This window comes from Panthera pardus, unplaced genomic scaffold (assembly GCF_024362965.1).
Source record: "Panthera pardus isolate Hobbes unplaced genomic scaffold, ASM2436296v1 HiC_scaffold_10, whole genome shotgun sequence".
Taxonomy (NCBI): Eukaryota; Metazoa; Chordata; class Mammalia; order Carnivora; family Felidae; genus Panthera; species Panthera pardus.
This window is the reverse complement of record NW_026526655.1, coordinates 34,672,908-34,686,098: the sequence shown is the minus strand read 5'-3', so window position 1 is coordinate 34,686,098 and position 13,191 is coordinate 34,672,908. Positions and strand designations below refer to the sequence as shown.

The 13,191-nt window shown below is 34.3% G+C and overlaps 1 protein-coding gene across 7 annotated transcripts in view; it reads right to left on the bottom strand.

The window, feature by feature from the left end:
- Positions 1 to 1,922: 1,922 nt before the first annotated feature.
- The window catches only part of HYCC2 (hyccin PI4KA lipid kinase complex subunit 2), a 91,533-nt gene continuing 80,264 nt past the window's right edge, over positions 1,923 to 13,191 (bottom strand). For all 7 annotated transcript variants that reach the window (XM_019428409.2, XM_019428407.2, XM_019428415.2 and 4 more), the window contains one exon: positions 1,923 to 9,610. In XM_019428409.2, coding sequence (XP_019283954.1) covers positions 9,009 to 9,610 — 602 coding nt within the window. In that variant the 3' untranslated portion in view covers positions 1,923 to 9,008. The remainder of the gene's footprint in view (positions 9,611 to 13,191) is intronic.

Below are 13,191 nucleotides of genomic sequence, written 5' to 3'. Positions count from 1 at the left end.
AGATTTAGAGCTTTAGAAACTCTAAACATAAAACTTTATTTGTACCCTTTCTGATGGTGTTTAAAACATTAAATCCTAAAATAATTGTAAGTCAGCCCAAAAAGGTTCTAATTTCTTCCTAAGCTACCTTGCAGGGTTTTTTTTTGTTGTTGTTTTGTTTTGTTTTTTTTTGCAGGGGAGGGATGAGGATAAAAACAGATAAAATATTTCTAAGTTTTTTGAGAGCTTCCTCTGCTTCCTTATACTCTAAGTCAGCTTTTCTCAACTTAGGCCCCTCACACAAACCACACAAAGACTATTTTCTCCTCTCTAGAATGGTACACAATTATGGATGGTACATAATTGGAACCACACATAGGAGAGAATTTATAATTATGTATGCCTAGGGTTTTAGGGCTTGATTCTTTCCTGGACTTAGTTTGCCTATTAGTAATCTAGCTCTACTAAGATCCAATCTCCCCCTCGCCTCCCCCCCCGCCCCCCCCCCCCCCCCCCCCGCTTAGGGGTCTTGACTTTGTGGGGGATAGGACAAGTATACTAATAACTGAGAATAATCAATACTGTATGAAGCAGCATCTTATGTTAAGTGCACAAGTCCATGAGCCTGAGTGTCTAGTTCAATTCCAGCTGTACCACTTACTAGCTCTGTGACCTTGGACAGATGAACGTTCCTTTTCTTACAAAAGGAGAATAACAGTACTTATCAGACACTGTTGTATTATTGAATTTTTAAAGTTGTTAAAGTCGTTAGAATGGTGCTTGGGATGTCCTAGAGCCCAATGAATGTTGTTATTGTTTAATTCACGTGGGAAGGATCTCTGGAATGTAAATTATTGTGATGTGGACCACAGTTGTATATGTATTAGGGCAGTGTTGCTGCTATCTTGTTAATATTCACTATTTTATTACAGTAACTTAGTTTTTCCCTTTGTATTTTCTCTGTATTTTCTAAAGTTTTCAACATGAGCAAATATGACATTTTTAATAAAAGGAAAAAATTGAAACTGTCAAACTGGTGAATCTCACCCACCCTAACTACTGCAGATGCAGAATCAAGGCAAAAACAACAAACCAGACTTTGTGAGTTGCCTTAAACCATTCTCTTCTGAAACTGATCATCTATATCAGCAAATTTGAATTAAGGCATAATAAAGTATTTTTAAAAAGTATTTTATATTGCTTGGATCTGAAGTAAAAGAATAAAGCCTTGGTTCATAAGCAAGGAACAGTAGCTATGAGGAAAGAGGGGGTTGGAAAAAAAGGTCCGAGACTTTTCTAGAAAATGCATATATAAAAAAAGGAAAAGAGGGCCTGGAGCTCAGCTCTTCATTCAACCCACGTTCCAAGAGAAGGCTAAAGTGTATCTTTAGAAAACACAATGTGGGAAAGACCAAAAAGTTGAGTGACTAGAAAACTAATTACTGGTAAGTGTACAGGGAAACAGGCACTTTCATACCTTGCTGAAGAGAATGTAAATGACTGTAGTAATGCTGGATCTTCTTTATAAGGACCTTAGGAGAAAATTTTCAGTTTTTTCATCTCAGTTCTAGAAACAATTGTGCTTTACCTAAGAAACTGATTTGTCTTATCTTAAGGATCTCTAAAATTCATATAATTAATCTCTCTTTACATTGGCTGTTTTAAAGTTCAGATAGATAAATTTGTATCTCAACAATAACATAAATATACGGCATGTATTTTATGTATTAAGTTCATTCCTGCCTTCATGTTATTTATTTTATGGTGCTGTATGTAACTTTATTTATTGCTTTAGTTTTATAAACTGCCTTAATAGTGTGTCATATAAATAAAAAGTTCAGACATACATGAATAAAATGGCATGCTTTGAAAAAAATACAATGAAGGACCATTTTAGGGTATAAAATTTAGGTAAGATATAAAATTAACTCAGGGGAATCCAGTCAAAAGCCAAATAAAGCTGTATTTTTATACTGTACAAAAGAAAATTTACAGTCTTAATGTAACTAGATACATCTAGGGGAAAATTACACATCTCTCAAGAAACACAATATTTAACATCTTAGATATGTTTCTGCATTGCAGACTGATAATGAATTTTATACATCTTTATTTACAATAACTTAAAATATTTTTTCATCTCTGGCAGATATTTACAAGGTCAACAGTGACTATGTTTCACATTTCAACAATCAACAGCATTAACCAATTCAGTAAGACAGTTAAGATAATGGCTTACATGCACCAATAAATGATTTTAAATGTGCGTTTTTTTTCTTCAGCTCTAAAAAATGAAAGTTTTCACTAGTCCTAGGTTGAAAGGACATCAGTCAATAGAAATCATATTTTCTTCATGCCTATCCTATTTAAATTTTCACCGGCACGAGTCTCTGAATACTTGGGAAATTTATACCAAGCTGTAGGTTGATGCTGGTTTAAAAAAAAACAAGAAGAGCTGATCTATACATTCCATATCATTTTATGAAGCAAACATGTGGGATATCTCCTGTTTACTTGTCCATTGTGACAGAGACCAGACTATATATTACTAGAATAAAACTCTTGAGAAATTGTAGCTCAGGAGAGCTCAGGAGACAAAATAGTGCGAAAATAATTTTTGCACCATAAAAACAGTTTATCTTAACCAGTTAAAATGAATGTAAAGTCAGCATAATTTTTAGAATGAGAATCAAAAAGATTCACTGGAAAGCAGTTAAGCTTATTACAAATATTTATTTATCCATTTTTTTCATAGACTTTAATAACCTGTATACCCAACGTGGGGCTTGAACTTACAACCTTGAGATCAAGAGTCACATGCTCGACTGAGCCAACCAGGCACCCCACAAATATTTTAAAACAATACATGGAGCATTGAACTTATCTCTCAATTCATTGTGGATGATAAAGCTTAAAAAAAAAATCCAAAACCTACATTAGGAATTATTGGAAAGCCAATCTTCTGTTTCCAAGATAGCCTACCAATACGTTACTTTTAAACTACCACCTGATATGAAAAAAAAACACATATATAGGATCTGTTTGCAACATTAGTTAATATATAATTACATTTTGTGTCCCGCCCCCCCGAAAATCATTACTTAATAGTTTAAATCCATTAGTTCTTATTGGTCCATGCATTTAAAAAATGAGTATTTTAGCTTTTATTAATGATGTTTTCTGCAAAGAAAAAAAAAAAACACCCAGAGTGATCATGTACATAAATTATGTAAAAACATACCATTTTGGCCAGTATCATACTTACTGGAAATAACTGCCATTACCCATTTTAAAAGATGCATTTCCATAACTCCCCCCTCAATTTTATTTTTAAAAAGCCATCATATCATACAATATACCAATTTTAGGAATTTCAATACTGATGAGCAGAATCCTTAATTTAAAGAGACATGAAAATGTGCCATAATGAATAATATTTGGACTTCTTAACTGGTACTTTTGCTGGAAGTGTAAAACGTTGACATAAGAAAGCCTGAAATGGAATCTTGTAGGTACTGTATACCTATGTTGCAGATCAAAGAATCATTTAGTATTTATTTCCCCCAGGGCTAGAGAGTAATCCTTTATGTTAAAGGGGCCTCATTCCTTAACAGTTAGGTACTTTAAAAAAATTATATTTGGTTGATACATTTTCTTTGGTAAATTTTGTAATCAATGAAGAATTTCCTCTGATACAATTAACACTGAGCTGTTGACACATAAATACAGCAAACCAGTTTGATACCAATTCTGCAGTTGGGGATGGATGGTCCAATTAAGTTCCTTTCTCTTTGAAAATAAAAGAATTTCCTTATTGAGCCTACCTCCAGATACACAAAGACTCATATATACTGTAAGCTATACTTAATTCTGATTTTTGTAAAATCTATATTGAGCCTAGTATCATAAAATCAGTCATCTGAATGTGCCTTAATTTGTAAACATTTTCTCAAATTCCAAAGTAAAACATAGAACCTACATTTCTGTACTGTGCTGCCAGTTATTTCACATCAATTCCAGCTTTCGGCTAACTTCTATTCTGAACTGTTTGCTCTCGTGTATATTACTCATGTGACTAATAGTTAAGAGTACAAAAATACTGAAGCAATTGAAGTTACCAAAAGTTTATGATTGTGTGGTCAGGTTTAGAAGGAATGTGTCTATGGAATAGGGAAAGGCTGGGTGATGAGGACTCCTCTAATTCTAATGGCAGGATCACCATACAAATTTCTGGCAATGCCAAAAACCTAATATAATTTAAGTGCACATTGGTTGACTTTATGAATATTATTTCCTATGTATATTCAGTGCCAATATGATATACCCATTAGGTACACAATGCAGGTAATACTAAAATTTATGCCTTATATTATCAACATGACCACCCTGGAAATGGAAAATTGTACCAATCTGGTGACTCATGATTTTATTAGCACTGTTTACAATTTCACACTGCATTCTATCTTATAATCTGGCAAATATTCTAATTTTTGAGAATTTAAGTTTTCAATCATTTCTAGTTGGTTTTCAAATAACTTGTTTCTAGAAAGCACTTTAAAAAAATTAAAGTATTACAAATAAGTGTCTCAACCGACTTAGTGGTTTGAAACATGACAATAATCATTCAACTTGAAAGGTAAAAAGTCTTATATTCAGACTGTTTAACATAGCCATAGTATAGAAAAGTTGCTCTAAAATTCTTACAGATTTTTTGACCACTGGCATGACCTATTAAACATTTTTAACCTGAAAAACAAATACATAACTGAAATACTGATTTAAAAAAAACCAAAAACTTAGTTTGTAATCCAAGATTAGAAATGGAGAGCTCTTCCTTGCCAGTGTTTATATAAATAGCATACTACCCCCTAAAGACAGATACTAGTTTTTTAAATTTATAAATGAACATGCAGAGAATTAAATGAGACAACTGATTGTTATTAACTAAAGTATTCAAAAATGGACCCATACAAACCTCACAAAGTGAGGTAGCAGAAACACCCCACTTCATTAAAATATTCACAAAAATAGTGCAAACAAAAAAATCTGAAAAGTTATTCTCAGTATTCCAGTGTCTAATAAATAGTTTAATTTAAAGCTACTAAGTGGAATTTGAGAATATACATTGGAAATATTGAGCTTATATAGCTGAGACTACTGCATTTAAGACATTTTATATGGTATATACATTTTAAATGACATTATGGTCACCATTCCATTATGGAATCATAAACTTCACACTATAAACCTTTTTCAATTACATAAGGAAATATTGCTTGTATCTATTCTAAAGCACATGTAAGGTTCTATTTTCTCAACATTAGAAATTAATGGAATGAAATTTATTTAATCTTTTCTTTGCAATACTCCATTGTGCAATACAATTAATTTGCCACGTCGGTGACTGTGAAAGCTGGCTGGCTGATTCAAAAGTTATTTTAAAATAGCTAGAAACACTGATCAAAGCCATTTCTTTGGGTTTATTTTTGCATTTAAATAAATCCCCAGAAATATAATCAACTATAAAATGGCAGCATACAACTGGCATGGGGCAGAAAATAGTAAGGCATAAATTAGAATTAAAAAAATGTATCTATCCTTACATCTGTGGTATAGATACCTACATTTCCAACACTTCCCATCTAGGTTTATTACTCTGCATATTTTCTGGATTTCATACTTTTCTTAATGTGCTACATTCACTAACTACTAGACCAGAAATATAAAGAAACTGCAAAAATGGAGACAGTTACATACCACGTTTACCATAGTAGGAGTACAGGGAGGCAGTGGGTGTTAATATGCATTTGATGGGAGACAGGAGTTATATTCTGGCTCTGCTTCTTAGTTATGTGAACTTAATCATGTCACAACCGTTTTGAGTCTCAGTTTCCTGAGGATGATATTTGGGGAGCTGGGCTACTAGCTAGATATTTCTAGGGTCTCGTCTAGCACAAAAATTCTGACTATAATAAACAGGCACAGAAGAGTAACTGGGAGCATAAGAGTGGTGGTAGGGGTCAGTACTTCAAACTATAACCATTTTCCCCCTTCCAGCTTCTCTAACCTGACACAGATGGCATCAATCAGATTGTTTTATTATAGAAAACAAGTATTTTCTCTGTAATGAGCTTTTCCATAGAGAGAAGGACTTTTTCTTATGAAAGGTAAGAAGTATAAAACAACAGGCTGTTAAATAATAAAGTATGCATATTGCTGGTATATATTTGTAACAGCTGTTGTATATCTGAAAACTATTTTGAATTAAATGCCAATAAATAATGCAAATGAATATAAAAAATCTCTTAGAAAATTTGACTTATGGTTTATTAAAACTCATTCCATTTTAATTATATCTTGCACAGGAAATCTGTTCTAAGACCCTGAATGCACAGTTTGAACTAAATGAAATGTTTCTTCATTAAAGCCAAATCACATAACTTAAAAGAATGGAAAAAATGTTACAGGGTCATGAAACATTAATGGGTATATATACATACAAAATACGCATGTATATACATACAGATAAATGAATTCTTAGAAGTTGAAAGTTTTTCAAAACCAACTTTTCAAGTATAAGATTTTTAACAAAATAAAAGCGAGATTTATATGTATTACAGCTTTTGCTGTAATTTGGTATTGTTTTGTGTGGTGTGTGTGTGTGTGTGTGTGTGTGTGTGTGTGCGCGCGCGCGCACATGCGCTTTAACCAAACCATGCTAGATTTAGATGCCAACATCTGTACAACTTGTTGAAATCAAAACAACCCATCAGCCTCCTAAATCAACCGCTGATGGCCAAGATCTTACCCCTTGGTAAGAACAATGCTCTTTTCCTTTCATACCTGAAACTTTGCTTTCCTCAGTATGTTACAGATCTTTACACCTCATTTTTTTTGGCTGCTTTCAAACTCACTTATCTGACATCCCTTAAATTAAAAAAGAGGGACATCTAAAATATGTCTTTGTGATACACACACACACACACACACACACACACACACTCACTCACTCACACACACATCAATACATTTCTATTTATAAACTTTTAACTTTATCCCAGACTTTGGCAATGTTGTAGTAGTAGTATTGGTTGTGTTAGTTCAGTTCAGGTTCTAGGTTTCCATTTTCATATGAGCTGAAAAATGTTACAGACCACCAAATTCAAACAAGCATCTCATCGTTCTTATAAAGATTCTAACAAAGTCCCCTATAAAACAAAACAAACCCTCTTAAAATAAGAAGAGGAGAGGGGAGATTTTCAGATGTGGAAAAAAACAAGAGGCATTTTCCCGATTATTTTATCAAAATCTACTGTAATTTTAATTGGTAGAGATAAAAATTTAAACTTTGTTAATTAAATACTTGCTTTCTATAAATTCAGTATATTTTTCTTTCACAATAAAATAAAAATGTCTAAATGTATAAAGCACTAATAGCTCTGATGTATTTTGTGGAAGGATAATGTATATCAGTTCAAGTCACAATACACTGATTTTTAAAAAGCCAATATATTCTCTTCTTTTTCAATCAAGCATTAGAGCCTGAGACCGAAAAGAACTTATACTGAAATCTTACCCAACCAAATCAGAAAAAAAAATTTTTTTCACTAATAATGTTTTTTGTAGCCTCTTAGCACAATTACCAAAATGATACTTACATACATTCAACATCTAGCTTACTGGCATGATTTCCAAGTTTTATAAAAATGAGAAACTTTTGCAGATATATGATCAGAAGGTACACAAATTGCATTACACTAAACACAAAGGCAGTGTGGTCCTTGTCGGAGAAATCAAGTCAGTACCCCCTGGTAGAAATGTTCTATAAAAATGTGTCACGTTGAAGCATCAGTGTTTTCAGCCAATTATCTGTCCCTGATGTATTTCCTTAAAGTATATGATCTATCAGGACTTCAGGTTTCTTAATCCAAAATATCTGACTGAATTTAGGTACATCTAGAAAGCAGCTGAAAGGGCTTCTCCAATAGTCTGACATCACAGAAAGCAAGTTGAGAAATCCCTCTCTTTACCTGAAGACGTACTTGTTCTACTTCAGTCATCATCAGCTCACAAAGGAAAAGAAAAAAACCTATCAAAACTTCCCCTCGCACACACAGTCCCACACGAGCTAAACAAAAACCACCCCCTCCCCCTCCCCCAACAAACCCCAGCACCAAAGTGTCAATCATTCCTGGGAAATAGAACATGCCCCTTGGATTCTCTGATTTCTTAGTTGTTCAAACTTTAAGGACAGAAATGACCTATGTCCTTGTGGGGAGGAGGGAAGACATGTTAATAATGACTATAGAGCCATTGAGAAAGTGCATTATCAATTAAACAAACAATTTTGAGCCCTGCCCTCCAAAGGAGGGGGCCCTAACTTGATTTAAATGCCTCAGTAACTGAACATTGTGTCCTGGAGATAAAGGAGATGGGGGGAAAAAGAGCCACCCACATTTTAATGAAAAAGTGCAGCAGTCTACCACCTTTCCCCATGCTTCTCAAGAAAATGATTGCACAGACTCAGAGAAGTCCAAAGTCATAGCAGAATCTCTGAGGCACTCCTGGTTAAAAGAGAAAAAAATATGATCCAGTAATCTCCACAGTTCTATAAATTATGAGAACAAACCCGTTTTGTTTTTTTAAACAAAAGCCAAAGAATCAATTCATAGGGATCATATACACCATTTCCTCTAACGTATCCTCAGTCTCACAGTGCTGAAATGGGACCGATCAGCCTACGATGGATTGCACATCACCCACAGAGAAAGGAAGGTATGGAAGATGCATACATTTTATACTGCTTCACAAACACATTTACAAGGAATAAGGTGAAGAGAAGATATAGGAAGGAGGAAAAAAGAAAACCTTATTGCTGTTTCCATACAAAATACAGTATGAAGATACCTAAACTAAATCAAATCTGATTACGATGACCAATTTTTTCACAATGTGGGATGAAGTGTCTTCATGTACAATGAAATGTTCAGTTTAAAAGGTAAGCAAAAAGATGAGAGAGGATGTCAGAACTACACCTGGGATATTAGCTGCATATTGAAACTTGGGGATCGAGACTGCTTGGTTAAGGGAGCTCCTGGGCTAAGGAGCTCTTTACCTTCTCCAGCTTGACCTAGCCGGTCTTCCTGTAGACTGATAGTTGAGTATCGATTAACATTGTTAGCTGCTAGATTAGTAACTCCCTCAGTGCCAACCCCAATGCTGGTACTTGCTTGACTGCCATTTACATAGTCAAATGATTTACTTGAGGAAGCACTGGCTGTCCGGATTAGACTTAAACTATTGGCTTTTGGCACCACCTGGCCAGCAGGCAGGCTCAGGTGTTTCTTCATCGGTGTCAGCTCGATTGAATCTACACTAAGATCAGTTGGTTGCTGTACATACTGCCTGCGAATGACTGAATCTCGAGGGCTCTCACTGGATTTGATGACAGAAGCTGTTTCTTTATCCTTAGCTGAACGCCCAGCTGCTACTTTCCTTAAGCTTCCCCTCTGAGAAGAGGAGGATGGTTTGGTCCCAAATGGCTGACTGCTGAGGGAGGCCCCTGATGAAAAGCCTTCATCTGCATCATTTAGGTTTACCGACTCTTCTCCTCCATTTACACCCTCAGCACCTAAAAAACAAATCAGACAGACTCAGCAATAGCTAAGTTAAAAAAGAAGGAATTGTGAATAAAAACTCAACTGACCTTATCTCTTGGGTAATGTTTGCTATAGGTTGGCAATGACCCTGTTATCAAATCAACACTTACCCTAAATAATTTAGGGGAAGAAATCTTAATCTGCACAGAATTCTAATATGCTATCCATTGTGTTTATTCAGTTTGAATTAGTCCAGCTTTTGTAAGACTATCCACAAACAAACTTAGTATCTCAGTATTTAGGCATATAAAACAACTTCAGGTGAAATACATTTTGTTACTAATCTTTATAATACACCCTTGTCAATTTGAGGTGATGATATCTATCTGGTTTTAAAAAATCAAAAGGTTTTCCTCATATCTTCCTTAACCCACCATAAAACAGACCATTCAAGAGTCACCCTTCTAATTTCAGTCACCCAGAATAATGTCAAACTCATTATTCCTACAGGCAAACCCTTTTTAAAAAGGGCAGTAAGATTTTACATTTACTCAACAGCTAAGTGCTTCTACATGGCTTTAAAGCTTTTAACATGGAACTAGTAGATTTTCTAACTCTAAAAAACTGTATATTGTTTCCAGTAACATCGTAATTATATTTTGTCTTATGGGCATATCTACTCACTGGTTTCCATATTTTCTTGACAAATTAATGTGAAGGAAATATTTGATTATCAGTAACTAGCAGAGATAGCTATAAGGATTTTTACTTTCTATAGTATGTACATCTGTAATAATTTAGATTTTTAGTCTTGAGATGTATTATTGTTATAATCATAAGATAATGTGTGTCCCATTATGTTTCGTGCAGAAACTGCAGTTAACAAAAGAATCCTTACCTTGGGATTTTGTTAGAAGGGAAGAAGCGTATCTAATGTATTTAATTTGGGTTTTCCAGAAAGCCCAATTCTCTTACTGAAAGTATGATCAACAATCTCTTAACGGATAGCAGTTTGCTACATCATTACATATGTTTGCCAGACTGCAAGAAAGGTTTAATCTGAATCCACATATAGATATAAATATTACAGTTAAGGTATTAGGAAAAAATTCTAAACAAATATTACTTTGAGATATAGGTTATCTAAGTAAAATACACATAAAATATTTAAACACAATCTTTATTTAACATAGTACCTGGAAAAATAAAAAATAGTTTCTTAAATATATTTTCTTATATGGATTAGTTATTTCCTTCCTTCAAAAGAAGAACAAAATAGACTATCCTTAAAGCAGAAGGCATGTTGTTATTATATCCAGCAGTTTAATAATTAACCATCATGCAAAGCCATATGAAAATGCAGCTGACACCACTTCTCTCAACCCCTTCTTCAAAAGAGTATATAACGTACCTCAAAATGAAACTTTATATTATATTCACATGGTATCATCTTAACAATTTACTTACAGTTAGTATAAAGAAATCCAAAATACCCAAGAAAAGGTATTTACTGGTTCACAACTGATATCAGTAACATAAAACTGTAGTGAACAAAAATGTATCATCAGATATATATCTATTTATACTGAGGAAAGGAGACTGAGAGACTTAGTGGTAGCATCTAAATTTTGCCTCATGCAGATCTGATGCCCAAGCAATATGGCCATAAAAGAGATGATGATAACATAAAAGCCAGCATGCAAGAGAATCTACAGATATTGCATATACCAAGAAATGCTGTTCCAATACAATTGAATACTAATATACTTTAATTATAGGCATTGTCCTCAGTTTAGTAAGAATTTTAAATCCAACTTTAATTTTTTATTAATGTTTACTTGTTTTTGAGAGAGATAGAGCACAAGCAGGGCAGGGGCAGAGAGAGGGGGACAGAGGATCCAAAGTGGGCTGTGCGCTGACAGCAGAGAGCTCAATGTGGGAATGGAACTCACAAACTGTGAGATCATGACCTAAGCCAAAGTTGGATGCTGAACCGACTAAGCCACCCAGGCGCCCCTAAATCCAACTTTAAAAGTCACAAATAAAATGTTACTTGACAATCAGGGTAAGGGAAGGCGATGGGTTTATAGTCTCCCTTCAATTTCAATACATAACAAATATAATTTTAATTGTAAAATGATTTAAAACCATCACACTAGAAAATTCTTTTAAAAGGCCAAATATTGATGTTAATACAAAAGCTCCAGCAGACTTCAGAATTACCAACACTTTACATAGGTTTTAGTAATTTCCTTCCTTCTATTTAAAAAACCTCAAGGAATAAAAAGGCAGTTATGTCTCACAACTTTTTTTCCTTTCTATTTTTTTCCCTGGATGATGATATAACTCTACTCATGATCTGCAGGGAAGATAACCAAAAAGGATCTTTAATGAAATTTTCCATTCATGTCTGCCTTTTCTTATAAATTTAGCTCCTTCCGAAATTGATGTAAAGATATAATTAATCTAGATTAAAAGGCAAAATAATTTTTGAGAAATTTCAAACACATTGAAGGAACTTATTCCTCTTTCCTTGTGGCAATACCCCACTCTCACAAACTGAAATTTTACCAGTGATAGTAAATATTTAAAGAGGCCATTTTAAAAGAACTACTATTTCGGTTCCTTTTTCAAAGTATATGACTTTTCATGAACTGGAAGAAATGTTCCAACCTAATCCCACACTCTCTAGAATTTCATCAAGCATTAATTAACATAGTACTACATTTAGCACAAATAATCAACATTCTAAGAATGGTAGTATATATATCAAGTGGCTCATTTAGTCATCAGGAATGTTGAGAAACAGGCTGTTGTTCAATTTAGGCCTACTATGGGTTCAACATCAATTCATATACTTATTTTTATGCCTTTTTGACTATCTCAGGGATAACAAAGAGATACAGAGAAACTGAAAAGGGAAGGCTGCATCTTTCACAGGATCTCTGTGAAACAGCACCAACTTTTTGGGGTCCTTATCTCATGCACATGCAACACTGTTAAATGAAGTCAGGTCAATGTGGGCAAATGGGCAAGGGAACAGAGGACAGATTTAAATTCTTACTGAGCATGCTCAAACGCTAATGCACCAAAGAGCAAGAGACTTCCCTAAGGTGGAAGGTAACTGCTCCATATATGTTTGGTCTTAAGTAAAAATATATAACTTATTTTAAAACTATTTGCTATATTTTATTAATTAGTGTTAAGGTTCCAGAGTAGCAACACATTAAATAATGAAAAACTTAGGCTACAGTTCCCTCTTTCACAAAGCCAACTCCTATGAGCATCACATGACGGCAAATAAATAGTTTCCTATTGGAGAAAAGTGTTCTTTTACAGATGGTGGTGGTGGTGGTGGTGGTGGTGGTGGTGGTGGTGGTGGTGGGTGGTGGTGGGTGGTGGTGATGGTGGTGGTGGTGGTGGTGGTGGTGGTGGTGGTGGTGGTGGTGATTTGGGGGTAAAAATAAATTCTCATTTTGAGATACCGACATTGTGGAAACAAGATCTACCAGGACACCTGAACTCTAAATAACACATTTCAATTCTGTTTGGAAGCTATGTAAGACAACCGTCAATATTTACAATAAATGATAAAATGCAGTGTCCACCAGGA